Source organism: Phocoena phocoena, chromosome 1 (assembly GCF_963924675.1).
Source record: "Phocoena phocoena chromosome 1, mPhoPho1.1, whole genome shotgun sequence".
NCBI classification, from domain to species: domain Eukaryota; kingdom Metazoa; phylum Chordata; class Mammalia; order Artiodactyla; family Phocoenidae; genus Phocoena; species Phocoena phocoena.
This window is the reverse complement of record NC_089219.1, coordinates 31,920,772-31,939,977: the sequence shown is the minus strand read 5'-3', so window position 1 is coordinate 31,939,977 and position 19,206 is coordinate 31,920,772. Positions and strand designations below refer to the sequence as shown.

Sequence of the window (19,206 nt, the reverse complement as noted above, 5' to 3'; positions counted from 1 at the left end):
GCCCTCCTGGGGGACCATTAGTGGGGCATCTACCCCGCCTGGCTCTGACCTGGGTGCCTTACATGCCTTTTCTCACTGCGGCTACTGTACAAAGGTGTTACTGTGCCCGTGTACAGATGCGGAAACTGAGGCTCAGGAGCTCAGTGACCTGCCCATGTCCCACAGCTCGGACAGTAGGGTGGGGACTTGAATCCAGGACTGATGCTGGGCCTCTCCCCACGGTGACATGAGGCCTCGGGCCAACCATCTTTGTCCTTTGAGGGTGGGCTGCCCAGGAAGCTCCCCTTCTGTCCTCTGGGAAATGTACCCCCTGGCACCCAGGGCTGGGCCGGACCCTCCAACAGAGGCTTGAGTGGGCCCGTGGGGCTCAGGGCAGGCACCTGTTGGACTTCTCCAGGACCACCTCGAACATGCTGACGTGGAGGGTCCAGTTGAGCAGGTGGGTACTGGGCAGCTTGTAAATCCGGAACTCCGCGGCCGTGACGGCCTCCCCCGCCGGGATCTGGGTCAGGTCAAAGCGGAACTCCTTCCACTGGGGCTCCTGGTGGCCCAGGGTGCGGTCCCGCTCCACTGCAAGACAAAGTGGGACTGGCCGTCACTTGTGGTTCCAGCTCGGGCTCCGGGGTGGGCAGGGCCGGGTGGGACCTGGGGGCCCGGGCAGTCTGGGTGGGACCGCTCCCTCCTCGAGAACAGGCTTGTCCCAGCTCTGCCTCCTGGGTGCCGAGAGGGCTTGGGGAGCTGTGTCGTGAGGCGCCTGGCACGGCACCTGGCACACGGCGGTGCCACAAGGGCAGTGTCCATGTCTGGTCCGCAAGCCCCAAACCCAGCTTGCCCCGCTCAGCACCCTGCTGGCTCTGGGACCCACAGATGGGGCACAGGACAGGTCCCTCCTCTGGGGAGATGGACATCAGACCCAAGGCAGGAAAGCGCCACGGTGGCAGCAGGGACATGGCTGAGTGCACTTGGGCAGGACGGGGCTCCCGGAGTCAGCCGGTATGTGGATGGGAGTTGAGGGGAGAGAGGGCTTTGGAGCTGGGCCTTGAGGGGTGAGAGTGAATTTGCCACGATGTCAAGGGAGAAGGATGCTGCAGAGGCAGGGTCCAGCCTGAGCAAAGGCCTAGAGCCAAGGAACAACAGCACCGGCAGGGAAAACAGCAGCCATAAAGCCCAGCAAAGGGTGAAAGGACGGCAGGACCCTCTTTGGAACAAGGGGAAGCAGGAAGGGGGGCCGGAGGGAGACACGGAAAGAACCAGGAAGAGGCGAGGTAGGATGACAGCTCCTGGAGATGCTGGGTCAAGTGCTGGGGAAGCTGGAGGGTCCCACGGCATGATCTGAGCAGGCTTCCCAGAGGAGGTGACGCCTGAACTGGCCTTGAAGGATGGGACTGAGTCTTAGTAGGTGGATAAGGTGGGGGAGAAGACATTCTAGGCAGAGGTCCTGCACAGGTGTGAGGTGCTAGGGCCGCCCATCATCCTGCAATGTGCGGCTCAGGGCATAAGTCTGGCTGTGGCCTGACTGCGGAGAGCTGGAATTCTGGCCTTGGAGCGTGGGCTGTGCTCTGGCCAGTTGGGGGGTCAGGGCTCTGGGCAGGAAGGGAGTGTGGTTTAAGGGTAGAGTGGAAGCTATGTGTGGAGGCGAGGGTAAAGCCCAGGCTGGAGGGGACCCGAGGCAGGCCAGTGGCAGGGCTGCTCTAACAGTCTGGGCAAGAGACCACAGGAGCAGAATAAACCCCATATTTCCCCAGCTGCCCGGAAATGCCCAGGACGGTATATTTAGAGCGTCTCACTTTAGCCTCCTGTCACTTTCAAACACTAAAAATCTGTATTTCCGCAAAGCAGAGGCGGAAGCCTCCCAGAGCCTTCCCCCAAAACCAACACTGAGATTTTAATTACATGTCTGTGAGTCTGTTTAAAAATTCTCTGACTACTGTACTCAGTGACCACAAGTCACCAGCCTGGTGGTGGAGGTGGATGGGGGACCACTTCCTGTCCTTGCGGTGGAGACCTGGTCCGGTGATGGATGGGCAAACAGCTGTGCTGGGCGGGGCCAGTGGACACATGTTTGGGCAGGAGATGGGCGTTTCATCCCCTGACCAGGGAGGAGGGAAAATAGAACCTCCATCATCTGACAGGGTGCTGGACCCGCAGTAAATGCCCAGCCACGAGCCAGGCTGTTCCAGGGGCAGCGTGACACAGGACGGATCCGGGTCCTCCCATACAGGCAGGGCACGGAGGGCAGGGTTCTGGACGTTTGCCGAGTGATGCTCGCCATGAATATCACCACACGAGTCCCCTCCTCCCTACACACTCCCACACAGAGCTTTGGGGACAATTTCCGTGGATTCGGTAACTGCAGAGACCACCTCGGTTACGTGACTGTGTAAGCATCCCTGATCTGCAGGATGAAATAGGTCCAGGCTGTTGGCTGTCACAGGGTGTGGCCCCAAGAATACGGAGGGGTCACTCAGCCATGCCCTGAGCTTGACCCCTCTCAAAGCATTCTTAAGTATGTCTGCCCCCAAGGCACAGTGGGTGACCCTTGGTGGGTCACTGGGAGCCTCTGTCTGCAGGCCTGACACTGACTCATGTTGGATCCAGGACTGAGGGAACAACCACAAACCTCCCAGCTCCTGCGGGCACCAAGCTCTGTGGCCTCCCTCCCTTGCTGACCTGGGGGCCCGCCTGTGCTGAGTCGAGCCCTCTTCACCTGGACTGACCTCAGATCCAAGCTTCTGTCCTGTGGGTTCGTGAAATCGATACATGCCCCCCCCAACCCCCCACCCCTGCCCAATAGTTCCAGCACGGGAAACTGCCTGCCCCAGTGTTCCAGGCAAGCATGAGAGGTGGGACATTTTTAGGAAAATGATTTTCGTCGGAAATTGATAAAACTTCTGGGAGGCGTCATTAAACTGGACATTACTGTAAGTAGCCGAAGGAGAGCACTCCATTTCTTTGCTGGAACCACGTGAATGTACAGCTTTTCAGTAGTTGCTTCTGTGGATTAGGGGAAGATGTTTCTCAAAAGCTGGTGTTAAGAAACAGCATTTGTTGGGACCTAGATGTCCCCTGTGGTAGTTCCTGGGCTGGCTGCCCCTGCTTTAGCCACTAAAACAGCATTGAGAAGGGTAGATGCTCTGACCTGCAGCTGGGGCTTCTGGTCCCAGCCCTGACCCTGTCAGCAATCAGGTACTTACCCTGGGTGGCCTCAGTCTGCTCATCTGGGAAGTGGGGATCCTAGGATCCTTTCCACATAAGGCTGTGAAAGGGCTTTAAAAAGGACAGGGATCATGGGATAGGAGGGATGGCCATTCCTTAGGGGGTGGGAGGGGTGTTGACCTCTAATTTCCAAACTTAGTTGACATGTCAAAGTAATAACATCCTGCCAGCACCATTGGGAGTTTCATGTGTGAGACTCAAAAGCCATGGAAGAGAAAAGAGAGACATTCAGTTTTCTTCCTCTAAATAAAAGTACGAAATGAAAGATTATATAAAATAAAAATATATCAATGCATCTGAACGGCATTTGGATGGCTTCAAATTGCCTCCTTTCCACCTGCCTGACCTTTCTGAAGACACTTGATCCTGTGGGCCTCGGAATCCACATCTGCAAAGTGTTTGATACAGAGATGAAATTGAAATTAAAGTGTAAGAAGCCCTATCTGCTACCGTGGCCGCACTTGGTGTGGTCCAGCAAAGGCTTCTAACCTATTATTCAGGAGCATTTCCTTTTTGGTGCACATTGGTGTCCAGTTTCCACCTTCCCCTATAACCAAGGTCTGGAATCTCCCAAACATGCCCAGGCCTGGAGAGGCAGCCCTTCAGCAATGCCAGTGGTGCCGTCCACTGTGTTCCAGCTCGGGCACAAAGCAAAAACGGATCCCTTCTTTATGAAAGTGAAGATTCCAAAACATCAGAGCTCAAGGACAGATCACTGCATACAGTCTCCTCTCACTTTATGCACACGTGGAGACAGATCCCAGGAGTCCTGGCTCCCATCTGGGCTCCTTTTCACTGCAGTGGCCCTCCACCGTCCAAGGCTACAAAACAGCATAAGCCCTCCACCTTGGAGTTGGCAGGTCCCTGCTTCCTGCCCCGCTGCTACTGTGGGGTGCTCTGTAGAGGGAGTTTAGGGGAAAGGCCAAGGTCTGCACAATGTGATTTCTTGGGTTTTCCTGGTAAAATTTGCTGCAGGTTGTGGAATTGGGAAGTTCATTCCCGGGTCCCCTGGCAGATTAAGACAGGCTGGGGGGTGCAGGGAAAGGGGTGCTCCCTGCCTGGCCTATGTTCTGGATCCTGGCCATCTAAGTCCTGCCAAGAATCTTCTCTCCGTGGTCGTCCTGGGGGGACTGCTGAGTCTGAAGCAAGAGGATAGTAAATTACTCCCCCTCTCTGCAGAATCTGGTGGTATCTGCCAGGTATCTTCACTGTAATGTCATTAGTTTTCTTTTGGAAATAATAACTATCTGTAGGGAGAGATTCTGAGATTTGCACGTATATTTCTCCTCAAACTTTTGCCCACTAATTTGAGCAATTATTACTGTCATGTCTGCAATAGTGATTTTCTATTTCCTTCTTTCCCTCGACTTTTATTAACTGGAATTCTTTTGAAAGGAAGACTTGCCCTTCTTCCCATAATTATTGTTATTTATTTATATCATTATGGGTTCACGGATATTTCATTTATTCTGCAGGTTATAATCTAATACAATTGCTGCTCAGATTGTTCTAGCTTTGCCCATTGGGAGCACCTTTGGGTTGGCCCCTTGTCCCTTTGACATGCCCCCCCTCATCCTTTTTTTGAGTACTTCCTAATTGTCTGGCACCACCAGATGCTCCAGGCCCATCTTTTGATTTCCCATTCCCCGCCACTGACATCAGTCACTTCTCCAAGGAGCTCTGGTTCATTTCATTTACCATTTATAAAATGGGGATTTAAACACCAAGCTCTGAGCACAGGGTGTGCTCATTAAAATAAAGTGTCATGCTTTTAGGCGCTCTCAGTGGACAGAGCTAGGAAATATATGTGTGTATACTAACCCAGGCATAAACACACATCTGTATTTATTTCTATTTTTTCTGGATATAACTATTTTAAAAATTGGAGTTATACCTTTAGTTCCAGTTCAGTGTGGGGTTACTTTATTTTTTTAAAAAATCAATTTATTTATTTTTGGCTGCATTGTGTCTTCCTTCCTGCACGTGGGCTTTCTCTAGTTACAGTGAGTGGGGGCTACTCTTCATTGCAGGGTGCGTGGGCTTCTCATTCTTGTGGCTCCTTTGTTGTGGGGCACAGGCTCTAGATGCACGGGCTTCAGTAGTTGTGGCATGCGGTCTCAGTAGATGTGGCTCATGGGCTTTAGAGCGCAGGCTCAGTAGTTGTGGTGCACAGGCTTAGCTGCTCCATGGCATGTGGGATCTTCCCGGATCAGGGCTCAAACCCGTGTCCCCTGCATTGGCAGGTGGATTCCCAACCACTGTGCCACCAAGGAAGCCCCCAGTGTGGGGTTACTTTAGATGTGGTACTTTGGAAAAATCTTTCCAGAAAGACACTCTAAGACTGGATCACGCACTCGTGCATTGCTGGCAGGAACGCAAAATGGCATAATCCCTATGGAGCGGAATCCGGCAATATCTAGCAAAATTATACATGTTTTGACCCAAACATCTCATTTCTAAGAAATTGTCCCAAAGACACACTCACAAAAATACAAAAAGATGTACATACAAGACTATTTGTTATGACCCAATTTTGTAACTTGTTACAGAAAAAGACTGGAAACAACCCAAATGTCTATCAACAGAAGATGGAATAAGTGAACCACAGTACCTCTTCATGATGGGGTGCTAAACAGCTGTAAATTAGAACAAAGAGATCATCTATATTCTGCAATAAAGTGATCTCCAGGAGACAGTTTTCTTAAAGAGAGCTAAAGTGGGGCTTCCCTGGTGGTGCAGTGGTTGAGAGTCCGCCTGCCGATTCAGGGGACACGAGTTCGTGCCCCGGTCCGGGAAGATCCCACATGCCGCGGAGCGGCTGGGCCCGTGAGCCGTGGCCGCTGAGCCTGTGCGTCCGGAGCCTGTGCTCCACAATGGGAGAGGCCACAACAGTGAGAGGCCCGCGTACCGCAAAAAAAAAAAAGAGAGCTAAGGTGAACAGTACAGATAATATACCTTTTATCTAAGAACAGATCAAAATACAAATATTATAAAAATGCATACACATCATAGGTACGTATATATGTAATTGTATTTTTAAAACGGAGATAAACTACAAACTAATAAATTAATTAAGAAATAGTTGGAGTGGGTGAAATAGGTGAAGGGGATTAAGAGATACAAATCTGCAGTTATTATAATAAATAAGTCATGGGGTGTAATATACAGCATAAAGAATACGGTCAATAATATTGTAATAACTTTGTACGGGGACAGATGGTTCCTAGACTTACAGGGATCATTTCATAATGTGTGCACATGTCAAATCACTATGTAGTATACTTGAAACTAACATAATATTGTATGTCAACTATATTTCAACTTAAAAAATGTAGTTATCTTTTGCTGGAGGAAGAGAACAGAGACAGAGTGTAGGAGACAGGCATGGAAGCCAGGCCTCTCTGAATGTCCCTTGCTTTGTAAATTTTGTAAATATTTCACATAAGTATAAAACAAGAATAATTCAAAATACAAAAGCAAAGAGTAATACCTAAGACTAAAATGCAGAATAAATAAATGGTGGGTATATTGAGTTGGTGGCTTACCCACACAGTGAGGAATTATTTCAAGTCATTTTCAAACAGAGTAATTTGACTGTAAATCCCTAGTGGGATAGCTTAAGGACAAAATAAACTAAAAATAAATCTTAATTTTTCAGTAATCGTATTGCTATGATGACGTTATTCTACACCTATTACACGTGTAGGATATGTTTGATTATCATATTAATGTTGTTAGGACCAAATTATTCAGTGCAAAAGAAAATAGAAATATAAAATATAAAAAAAAGAATTTAGGGCTTCCCCGGTGGCGTAGTGGTTGAGAGTCCGCCTGCCGATGCAGGGGACGCGGGTTCGTGCCCCGGTCCGGGAAGATCCCACATGCCGTGGAGCGGCTGAGCCCGTGAGCCATGGCCGCTGAGACTGTGTGTCCGGAACCTGTGCTCCGCAACGGGAGAGGCCACAACGGTGAGAGGCCCGCATACAGCAAAAAAATAAAAAAAAATAAAAAAATAAAAAAAAAAGAATTTAAGTAAGTCTATAATCCTAAGCTTGAATTGGAAATATTAGTTTGAGGGATAGATTGGGAGTTTGGGATTGACATATACACACTGCTATATTTAAAATAGATAACCAACAAGGACCTACTGTATAGCACAGGGAACTCTGCTCAATATTCTGTAATAATTTAAATGGGAAAAGAACTTGAAAAAGAATAGACACGTGTATGCATAACTGAATCACTTTGCTGTACACCTGACAATATTGTTAATCACCTATACTCCAATATAAAACAAAAATTTAAAAAAAGAAATATTGGGCTTCCCTGGTGGCGCAGTGGTTGAGAGTCCGCCTGCCGATGCAGGGGACACGGGTTCGTGCCCTGGTCCAGGAAGATCCCACATGCCACGGAGTGGCTAGGCCCGTGAGCCATGGCCGCTGAGCCTGCACATCCGGAGCCTGTGCTCCGCAACGGGAGAGGCCACGACAGTGAGAGGCCCACGTAGCGCAAAAAAAAAAAAGAAATGTTTGGGGACTTCCCTCGTGGTCCAGTGGTTAAGAATCCGCCTTCAAATGCAGGGAACGCAGGTTTGATCCTTGGTTGGGGAACTAAGATCCCACATGCCGCGGGGCAACTAAGTTCACTTGCACAACTACTGAGCATGCGGGCCACAAACAGAGGAGCCCGCGCGCCACAGCGGAGGACCCCACATGCCGCAATGAAGATCCCGCGTGGGGCAACTAAGACCTGACGCAGCCAAAACTAAAATAAATAAATAAATATTAAAAAAAAAAGAAGACGAAATATTAGTTTGGGGAATTCCCTGGTGGTCCAGTGGTTAAGACTCCGCACTTCCAAACTCCGCATGGGTTTGATCCCTGATCAGGGAACTGAGATCCTGCATGCTGCCTGGCGTGGCCAAAAAATAATAATTTTTTTAAAAAAGGAAATATTTGTTTGAACTCATGATTTTTTTCTCTTAGAAAATACATATTCCCTAGCTCTGTCCACTGAAAAAGCCTAGAAATGGTGGCCAATGAGGGACAGTGGGGAGCTCTAATGCCCCGAGTGTAGTCTTAAATGATCAACTCCACCACAAGGCACCAGGGCTCTTAGAGAAATGACCCATTTCTGACCCAGGGCAGGAAATGCGTAAGCACAGCCTGGAACATCTCATCCCAGAAGGCAAGGAAGCTCCCTGAACCTCCTAGAAGAGAGTTAAAAGTACTCTGAAGCTAACCTGAAGAGGCTTCATAATAGCCATGGAAGGGACAACTTGAGCATCAGAGAGAACTGTAATAGATTGAAAAGTATCACGTATATTAACATCCATTAGGTCATCAGCAGCGACACTGGTCATCTTTGGACAGAATTTCTCAAACTTGGCACTATTGACATTTTGGGCCAGATAATTCTTTGCTGTGGATGACTGTACAGTGTACTGTAGAATATTTAGTAGCATCCCTGGCCTCTGCACTCTAGATGCCGGTGGCACCACCTTCCCTTCCCCAGCTGTGACAACCAAAAATGTCTCCAGATACTGCCAAATGTCTCCTGGGAGACTGAGAACCACCGCCTTTGCAGAATGTTAGGAATCAATTCACTCTTCTAAACCCTAAATGAGGGAAATAAATAGTCAAGTCTGGAGGAGGAAGAAAAACCAGTCATGTGAAGAGGTGGTGGAAGAGCCTTCCAGGCAGATGGAACCACAAATGCAAAGGCCCTGAATCTTTGAGCAACATCCAGGAGGTCCACAGGGCTGGAATCTAGTGGTCCAGGGTCTAGGTGTCCAAGATGAGGCTGGAGTGAGAAGCAAGGCCAGTTCATGTACAATAAATCCTACTTCTCAGCCTTCAAGAATTCATCACAGTGATTCAAAGAAGTTCTGTGACCTAGGAAGAATTTAATAAAGTTCAACTCTTGCTGATGCTATGACACTTCATGACCCTGTGAGGTGGGTTGGAAGCCACTTGTAGTTTCTTGAAGCCAACAGAGACTCTTGACAGCCAGCTCCATTGAGATACCTGAGTGGTGAGGCATGGGCCCAGCACTGGGGACGCACGATGCCACGGCTGGTTCCACAGGTACCTTCTTTTCTACAAAGCTCCACTTGGGGAAGCAGTCAGAGTGTTTACTTTCTTAACCCCTTATTGTGGCTCTAGGAAAATAAGCAGTCTCAGACACTCGGCCTTCTCCTCCAGCCTCTGATAAAATGGCCTCCAGATCCCACATTTGCAGAAAGAGCCTGCCGGGGGCACGAGGCAGCCTCCACCACCACAGCCACCATCCATGTTCTGCCTTCCCATGTCTGAGGGCTGCACCCTCCACACAGGCTAGATCTCTAGATGCCACACCCTGTATCCGCCAGCCTGACACCAATAAAGGCTTGGGCTATTTTTGTGCCCTGGACCAAATTTAGAGTCACTGAGACAACCCAAATCTGTCTTGTTTCTGACTAAAATTTATCGTTTCAAAAGACACCCTCTTCTTCCAGTTCAGCATGCCTATTAAGAGAATGGGATCTGCTTCCCTGGTGGTCCAGTGGTTAAGACTACGCGCTTCCACTGCAGGGGGCTTGGGTTCGATCCCTGGTTGGGGAACTAAGATCCCGCATGCTGCACGGCACAGCCAAAAAAAAAAAAAAAAAGAAAAACCGAATTTTTGGACAGCCACCTATGGACTGGGAGAAAATATTTGCAAATGATGGGACCAATAAGGGCTTAATTTCCAAAATATATAAACAGCTCATACAAGTCAATAACACACACACACAAAAAAAGCAACAACCCAATCAAAAAAATGGGAAGAATACCTAAATACACATTTCTCCAAAGAAGACATACATCCAATAGACACATGAAAAAATAATCATCATCACTAATTATTAGAGAAATACAAATCAAAACTACAATGCAGTACCACCTCACACTGGTCAGAATGGCCATCATTAAAAAGTCTACAAATAATAAATGCTGGAGAGGGTGTGGAGAAAAGGGAACCCTCCTGCACTGTTGGTGGGAATGTAAATTGGTGCAGCCACTGTGGAGAACAGTATGGAGATTCCTCAAAAACTAAAAATAGAACTACCATATGATCCAGCAATTCTCTTCTTAGGCATATATCCAGACAAAACTATAATCTGAAAAGATACATGCACCCCTATATTCACAGCAGCACTATTTACAATAGCCAAGACATGGAAACAACCTAAATGTCTATCAACAGATGAACGGATACAGAAGATGAGGTATATATATAAAAAGGAACAAAATAATGTCATTACAGCAACATGGATGGACCTAAACATTATCATACTAAGTGAAGTAAGTCAGAAAGAGAAAGACAAATGCCATATCACTTATACGTTGACTCTAAAATATGACACAAATGAACTTATCTATGACACAGACTCACAGACATAGAGAATAGATTTGTGGTTGCCAAGGGGCGTGGGGGAGGGAAGGATTGGGAGTTTGGGATTAGCAGATGTAGACTATTATATATAGGATGGATAAACAGCAAGGTCCTACTGTATAGCACAGGGAACTATATTCAACGTCTGTGATAAACTATAATGGAAAAGAATATAAAAAGAATATATATAACTGAATCACTTTGCTGTACAGCAGAAATTACCACAACATTGTAAATCAATTATACTTCAATAAAATTTTTAGAAAGAGAGACAGAATGGCATCTTCTGATCTGACAGTCCTTCCTGCCCTCAAACCCTTCCCCAGCCCTTCAGGGCCCATGGGAGGGTCTTACGCTTGGCTCTGCTGTCCAGCCTCCGCCCCTCACCCACACAGGCTGGCCCTGCCCATCCTCACGGCCTCCTGGGCCTTCTGGTGCAAACACCCTCCCCCTGGAGTCCCTCCTCGAAGCCGCTCTCTCCGGGGTTGCCCCATCCCGCCAAGTATAAAGGCTACTTTCTTCTCGGTCCAGCTGTGAAAGCCCCCTTGCCCGCCTCTGAGCCCACACACATCAGCCTGCCGGTCTCTCCCTGTCCCTGTCCCGGGGGTCCCCGTCCCTGGCTCTTCTGCCCTCTGGACGGTGACCACTTTGAGGACAGAGACTGAACAATGTGGGGTGGAAACGGGAGGCCTCAGCAGTCTGCTCATCCCGGGGGCCCAGAGAGGGGAGGCCCGGCCCCTCATCCCAAGGGCTCCTGGTCCCCAGGACAGCGGCTCAGCATACAGCAGCGCAGCCCCTGGGCTGGGGCGTCCTGCTGGTCTGGGAGTGGCTTCCACGTCACCGAGGGTTTCCAACCCAAGCCACCCATGTTCTCACTTTACTGTGGGACTCGCCTCCGTTCACGGCCCGTCCCCCGAGGTGGAGGACAGGCTCCCTTGGGGCCCCGGAGGCGGATGGGCTGGGCCCGTCTGGCTGGTCCTGCCGGTAACAAGGCCGAGGGGCCCCTCAGACCTAAGGAAACACCCGGATCTTTGCGGCCCGTGCGGGTGTCGAGTGAGCTGTAGAATCCATCACCCCCACGGTTCTGCCCCTTCAGGGCTTCCTCCCGCCCAGGAATCTCAGCGCTGCCCAGAGCAGGCCCCCTGCTTCACTCCTGGGGGTATTTTTAGTCAGTTCTCATTACTGACTTTTTCAAGAGCTCTTTCCATAAATGGCTCTGTGCTTATAATTACTGGTCCAGGCCTCGGCCGGCTTCAGAGCCCAAATTAAAAGGGAACAACCTGCCCACTGCACCACATCAAGCCCGCCAAGGCCAAACATAGATCCAAGGAGATGTGAGCAAGAAGGATGCGGTTCCTCCAGTTCAAACCCAGGAAAGGCCTGAACTGTGGGGCTTTCCAGAAGGACGTGGTCACGGTGACACATCCCCTCTCTCCCGTGGGGAATGGGTGCCCGTGAGGAGTGGCGGGTGTCCTCCCGCCCTGTGCCTCAGCCCTGGAGGAGCCCCATCAGTGGGCAGGGAGGGTGGGGGACACATTCTTTTGTGGGAGCTGGAAAGGGCTTCGTGGCAACCCTGCGTAGATGGGAAACTGAGGCCCAGAGGGGCAGAGACTTGCTGGGGGTCACGTGTCAGGTTAGGGGCCCTTCACGTGGACTTGCAGACTTGGAGCCCATATAAAATGAGTGGCCCTGGACTATCTCTGGGTGGCAATTCTGAGATGGGGGGGTCACCTGTTCACAAGATTCTTCCGTCAACAGGTACCTGAGAGGTGGCCTGCTGAGGCCACTGTCCCCCAGGCAGGGCCCTGCGGGGACTCAGGTCCCAGGGGAGGGACAGGGTGATCTGCAAAGACGGGGAGGCTGGCCCTGCTTCTGTGCCACCCGCCAGGCCCAGCCTCCTCCGCCTGGCTCTGGGCACTCCCTGCTTTCCCGCCGCCTTCCTCGTTCCCTCAACTTTGCCAGGCTGCCCTGTGGCCATGCGGGGGCGGGGGGTGCAGTCTGGGGGTTGCCGTGAGACGCATATTTGGCCCCTGTTCTCAGGTTATTCATGGTTTCCTGGGGAGTAGCAGAAAGAGGGGTTAGATGTGCCCCCAGATCAGACAGGCAGAATCCTAAAAGGAATCCAGACGAGCAAGGCTGAGGGCTCTAACCATGGGAGGAGTCTGTCCCTTCGGAGGAGGAGCCGTGGGAGGAGTGAGGCTTATGGAAAACCCTGCCCATCCCTTTTAAAAGAAGAAATGGGGGTGAGTATATTCTATGCAGAGGGTCCAATGTGAGCAAAGGCACGGAAGTCGGACGCAATATATCAGCTCCCATTTATTATTCTCCTACCGTGTGGCAGGCATGAGGCTGGCCTGACTGCATGTTTCACTTAGTCCTACACAACCCTGGGAGGTAGCCCTTATGAACCTTGTTTTAAAGGTGAGGGAATGAGGTGCAGAGACTTTAAAATGAAACTGTGTGATGTCTCACAGCTCCCCAGTGGCAGAGTCAGGATGAAAATCCAGGTTTAATATATCCACAGAGGAATGTGTACAAGCACGTCCAGATAGCTTTATGAACAACCAAAAACTGGAAACAACCCGAATGTCCCTTAATAAGAATGGTTTGCAATGCAAACAACTCACTTATATGAGAACAACATACATAACAAAAGCATGGATGAATTTCAAGAAAATATGTTGTGTGAAAGACTAGACCCAGAGTAGGGAATGTATGATTCCATTCACACGAAGTTCAAGAACAGATCAAAGGAATGTTTCGTGATAGAAATCAGAAAGTGGCTGCCTGAGGAGGCTGGCTGGTAGAAATAGGGTTCCCAGGGGCACTTGTGTTATATGCTGCTCTGTGGTCTGAAGTTTGTACAATGGGCATGCGTTATTTGTAAACCCCAAAGCAATAAAGACACTTTCAAAACAGGATTCTCAGTTTACAACACACATTCAACACAGTCACATTCAGCGGCATGTACTGCACCTAACGATGGCCCCTGGACTCGGGGGAGAGGACACTTCGGTGTAGGACAAGAGCAGAAGATGTGCAGGCAGGGAACTGACCAGTTGTGTGGCCTTGGGAAAACCACCTAGCTTCTCTGAGCCTCACTGTCCTCTTATTAAAGAAAGATGTGACAGTAAATGTGAGATGAGATGAAAGGACAGACAAGGAGGTTCTGGGCATGTGGTCATCCCTGTGTGTCATCTCACACAATCCCTGAACAGCCCCTAGGGTGGGTACCATGAGTATCTCCATTTTACAGAGAAGACTGAGGTTCCTAGAGGTGGACTGAAAATCCAGATCACACTGAGAGTAGTGGGTGGAGTCATGATGCAAATTCTGTTGAGTCCCAGGCCAGAACCCCCAGCCCGGTCCTGCCTGCCCTCCCACTGTCCATCCGCTCCCGGTTTCCAGAGAGAGGCGTCACTGTCTAGACCACGTGACAATCACCTGTGGCTGATGTACTGTTATCTGTCTCTCTCTCCCACTGGAAGGTCAGCTCCACAAGGGGGGACTTAGTTTCATTCCCTGTCATATTCCAGGAACTAGAACAGAGCCTGGCACAGAGCAGGTACTACATGACAATTTGTGGAGTGAATTCAGGAAAATATGCAAGAATTGCCTACTAAAGAACCAAAGAAAGTGACCCCGGGGCTCACGGAGGTGAAGGTCAGGGGGCTGAGCAGGACCCGGGCCAGGTCCCTCGCTCACACTGAGCCCTGCGTCTCCCGAATCCGACAGCCTCAGCTCATCCCCACCCGTGTCCTCAGCCACCCAGGATCACGGGAGTGAATCAGTCCAGTCCAGGGAAGGGTCAGGACAAAAGTGAAGATGGCCCATCCAGTTCTGACTACACTTCTGCCTGCAGTGCTGTTTGTGCCTCAGTTTCTCACTCTAGAGCATGGGCACCTGGTGCTCCAAGGAGAGGATGCGGAGAAGGGCTCAGGAGGAACATGCAGAGGTGGCCTCTGCTGCCTCATTCCTCCCTCAGGGCTGGCTGGGCCGGCTGAGGCCCTCGGGGGTCCAGCCAGTCACACCGAGCTGGGTGGAGGGATGGGTGGTGGTGTGAGAAGCTGCCTCCGAGGAGCCACAGGGCCGGACAGGAAAGCAGAGGCCCAGAGAAGGGAAGGGATGTGGCTCGGGACGGGCAGGAGTCCACGGCAGGCCCAGGAGGGACAAGAACCTGGGCGCTGCCTCCCAGATCAGGGCCTCCTCCCCTGAGCTCAGGCGGCACCAGGGACAGACTCCGTCCGCACCTCGAGGGCACCGGCCCCGTCACTGTGTCCTGGCCAAGGGGAGCCAAGAGTCCACAGGCGGAGATCGACAGGCAGGCCAGGCAGGGCCCAGCTCTGACTGCAGCCCTGGCCCCCAACACAGGCCCTGTCAGTCATGACACGGCTCCTAAAGCATCTGCTCAAAAGCAGAGGCCTGACCCCTGGACGGCAGGCCCAGGCCTCTGGGTCCTACAGGTGCCACTGACGGTCAGGGGCCCGGCAAGCACCAGGCCCGACTGGCTTCTCAGGAGCTGATGAGGCCAATAGCAGAGGTGGAGCTGGAGCCAACAGGTGTGGGAGCCTCGGCGTGGGCGCTGATGCCACAGCGACTCTGCTATTAGACTCCACGGTGGTTCAGGGGCCGCTGACCTTCAGGGGCCTGGAGCCGGGGCCTCCAAAGGAGGAAACAATCCTGGTAGGTTCTAATCCCCCACATCAGCCTAGGTAATTACCAGTTAAAACTACTCAAACTGAAGGAGTTTTACTAGTGCAATTAGTACGTGAGAATAAAGAAGGCCCTCAGACAGCTGGCTGGACTGCCCACAGGCCAGGCTTCCACTGAACAAAGATCTGCTTGTTAATCCACAGCGTCAGAGGCTTTAGATCTTCATGAAACACACAGAGGTGGTGTGGGAAGAAACTGGGATTTGGAATCCACAGCCTGGATTTTGCCATGGACGTGCTGTGTGACCCTGGGTTGGTTATTTAACCTCTCTGAGCCCATGAAATGAGGCTGCTAAAACAGCTTCACAAGTTGCTGCATGGGTGAAATGAGTATTTATAGGACTATGGAACTTCAAATGCTAGTTTTTATTCAAAAACAGATAAAAACACCTTTGGCTGACTTTAAAAATCTGTTTCTGGGTTTCACATGTCTATAAGACATGTGGGGACATTTCCATCACATCCACACCAAGGCTGAGCAGCAGCTGGGAGGGTCTGGTATCAGCACTGACCAGGGCCAGGTTCACCCTAAAAAGGGGGCTGACTTTCTGCCCCTCCCCCTCTATCAACCTATCACACAACAACTCTGAGGATGGATCACTAGGAGCCCCATTTTACAAGCAGAGATCTGAGGCTCAGAGAGGGCAAGGGACTTCCCTAAGATCACAGAGCAGAAGCTGGAGGGCAACCAGCTCCTCCTGAGCTCAGGGTGCTGCTCGACTCACAGCAGCAGCTCCCACCAGGGCTGTGCACCCCTTGCCCCAGGGGATGCTGAGGGAAGAGGGGCATGGGCTAGGCGGTGACTCACTCAGATGGACGGCTCCCCTGGAGGCATTCTCAGGGTGACTGCATCCACAGCTCTTCTTGGTCCTGAGCCCGGGGTCAGCTTGCCCCCAGCACGGAGCTCCAGCCTCAGTTCCACATGTGGTCGCCTCTGTCCCAAGTCCCCACCCCTGCCCTCTAACCAGGAAGGTGGCATCTAGAACCCGCCAGCCCAAGTCCTGTGCCTGGCACTGGGCTCTCCGCAGAGGTTAACGGCTGCCTCCTGCTGCTCGCTCCCCCACCTGAGCCCATCACAAGCTCTGGTTTGGGGGAGACGGGCCTCCTTTAGGCAAATGGCTGAAGACCCACAAAACTTACTGTCACTCTGACCCCTGGGTTCCTCTCCCGAAATCCCTCTGAAAGCTCTCTCCACCTTGAAAGCCTGCCCTCCTGACACAGAAACGTCACCTCCTTGAGCACTGGATGGAGGGCCAAACAACTTGGGCTTGTCCTGGCTTGGCCACATAGAGGCCACATTGTCCTGAGCAAGACACTGCCTTTCTGAGCCTCCCTGTCCTCATCTGGGAGATGGGGATGAATGTCATGTTGCTAACAAGGTTGCTGGGAGGGTTAAGAGCGGTGCTGTAGGTGAAGGGAGGCTGGTGACCATGGCAAGGGTCCTCTCCCTGCTCTGGGTCCCACAGCTCTCCCCACCTGAGGCTGAGCTGTAGTCCTTGGGTCCCCAGGTCCATCCTAGTGTCTGCCTCAGCCCAGACTCCTGCCCCTCACTGGCCACAGACAGGAGGCAAAGCAGGTGGGGGACATATGTTCATGAATGTAGATTAAAGAGAGTTTAGTAATGGAAAACTTATCTTTGAGAACTTTAAGGGTAAATGGCTCCACGATTTGGAGTATAATTTCTGCAGAGAGGAAAAGCTGGGCTTTACGTGGGAGAACAAAGAGGGTCCAAGCTGCCCATCAGGTCATTCAATAGCCTGGACACTCATTCCATGACAAGCCAAGTCCCGGGTGTGAGCCCAGGGTGACATGACCACAGTCCCTGCCCCGCTGAGCTCAGAGTCTACTCCTTCTCCACCGTCCCACCCCGCAGCAGCACCCCACCCCTAGGCGGCCCAGGGAAGTGGCTGCTGTGGACTCAGAACATCTGGGTCCTCATCTCTACTCTGGTGCTTTGATGATGTGACCACGGTTTTCCACGCTGAACTTTGTCCCTCTCTTCAGTACCGCCCTTATCAACGTGACAGCATCACAGCCTCTGTTTACTCATCTGCCTCCCTTCCCAGTACCAGACTGTCTTCCTGGCACTGCCCGCATCCACCCAGCACTACATGAATCTTACCATCGGGTGTGTTTGGCCGCGGGTGAATGTACGCCTCTGGGACTCACATCCCTCATGTGTCCCTGCTGGATAAGCAGCTCACCACCCCCCACCCCCCTGAGACTTCACTGCCCTGACCCGGGTGGTTTACCCTCCTGCGGTACCTTGTCCACGACAAGGGGATTCCCCACTCCCAGCAGGGCGCTCGCCCTGCCCGAGGTGGCGCACACGCCCCTGCAGCCCGCGCTCAGCCTCCGAGGGGCCCCTCGGCCAGACGTCCCCAACGCGCCTTCTCGCGGGGTCGCCGCCGCCCACCCCGGGCCCGCTCTCACCCATGTTGACGAAGCTCATGACCAGGTCGGCGCGGCCCAGGCGCCGCTCGGGGGTCCCGCCGTCCTCGTCGTCGTCGCCGGCCATGGCGCGATACAGGTCCAGCATGAAGAGCGGCGCGGACGCGGGCAGCCGGGCGGCGGCGGGCGGCGCGCGGGGCCGGGGCCGCCCGGGCAGCCGGAGCACCGCCAGGATCTCGCGCTGCAGGTAGCGGCGCTCGCGCGGGCCCAGGCGCCGTTGCGGGCAGCCGGGCGACGGGCGCGGGCCAGAGGCGCCGCCGCCGCTCAGCGCGCACAGCGCCAGGCCCAGCAGCCAGAGCGGCCCGGGGCGCGCGGCCATGGCGGGACCCGGGCGGCCTCACCGCGCGCGCATCCGCTCCCGGCCGGGATCGGGGCTGGGGCCGCCCCGACGGCGAGCGGCGGGCCGGGCTTGGGGCCGGCGGGACGGGGCGGGCGTCGCCCGCGAACGCAGCGCGGTCCCTAGAGCGCCCGGCCCGCGGCGCCTGTCGTGGCTCCGGGTAGTCGGATGGGGCCGCACCTCCTCGGGCAAGGGCTCATCCGGGGACCGGGGACCGTCGGCTAGTCTGTCTGTGCCGCCGCGCCAGACAGTCCGGCTGCTGCCGAGGCAGCTCAGCTCAGAGGCGGAGGGCGAGCTCCCGCCGGGCTCCGGGAGGCGCGGACCCTCAGTCTGTGCCGCGCGCCCCGGGCCGAGGTGGCCTCTCTCAGTCCAACTTGCAGCCGTCGGGTCCCGCCCCCTCCGAACTCGACCAATGGGGGCACAGCGGCGGGACCAAGGCCGCGGAACAGACGCTCCAGGAAGGGGCTCTGGATGCCAGGTGTTGGCGACCTGAGATGCGACCCGCTGGTAGGTGGTCGGCGAGGAATCCCTAGCCCAGCCGTCGGGGGCCTCGAGGTCGTCCTGGGCTCCCCTCCCGCCGCTGGCCGCGCTGTCGGGCGGGCGCGGGGACTCGGCCTGGGGACCCAGGATAGCGGAGCGGTTCGGGGAGATCGGACCCTGCCCTCCCGCGGGGCGTGTCCTTGGTCTCCCTGCCCGGGTGGCATCCCAACTCTCGGTCCGGCCCGAGGACTGACCCCGCAGCCCCTCCTGGTGCACGAGTGTCGCTCCAGGACCGGAAATGCCTCCGTCGGGTCTAGAGGTAGAGGGGCCCCGCGGGTGACAGGCAGGCCCGAGAGTGGGGCGCATCCCTCTGCTAGCAGCCGGGCCCGGGTTCCCAGCCACCGCAGCTCCTCGCCGGCCTCTTGGTGCCTTCTCCGCAGTCCCCTTGCGTGCGCCTTTGGGAGCTCTTTCCCGGACACCTGACGCCTGCTCCGTCACTGCTCCTGGCGCGCCCACCCGCCTGGTTTCCGCGCGCTCCCGGCTGGCGCCTCCGGCGGGCCACCGCTAGGTCTGGCTGGGCGCCCTTCGGATCCC

At 53.3% G+C, this 19,206-nt stretch overlaps 1 protein-coding gene across 1 annotated transcript in view; it reads right to left on the bottom strand.

The window, feature by feature from the left end:
- Positions 1-18,114, bottom strand: part of BMP8A (bone morphogenetic protein 8a) — a 35,700-nt gene extending 17,586 nt beyond the window's left edge. The window contains 2 exon segments of the mRNA XM_065895914.1: positions 381-570; positions 17,778-18,114. Coding sequence (XP_065751986.1) covers positions 381-570; positions 17,778-18,114 — 527 coding nt within the window.
- Between the last annotated feature and the right edge of the window lie 1,092 nt (positions 18,115-19,206).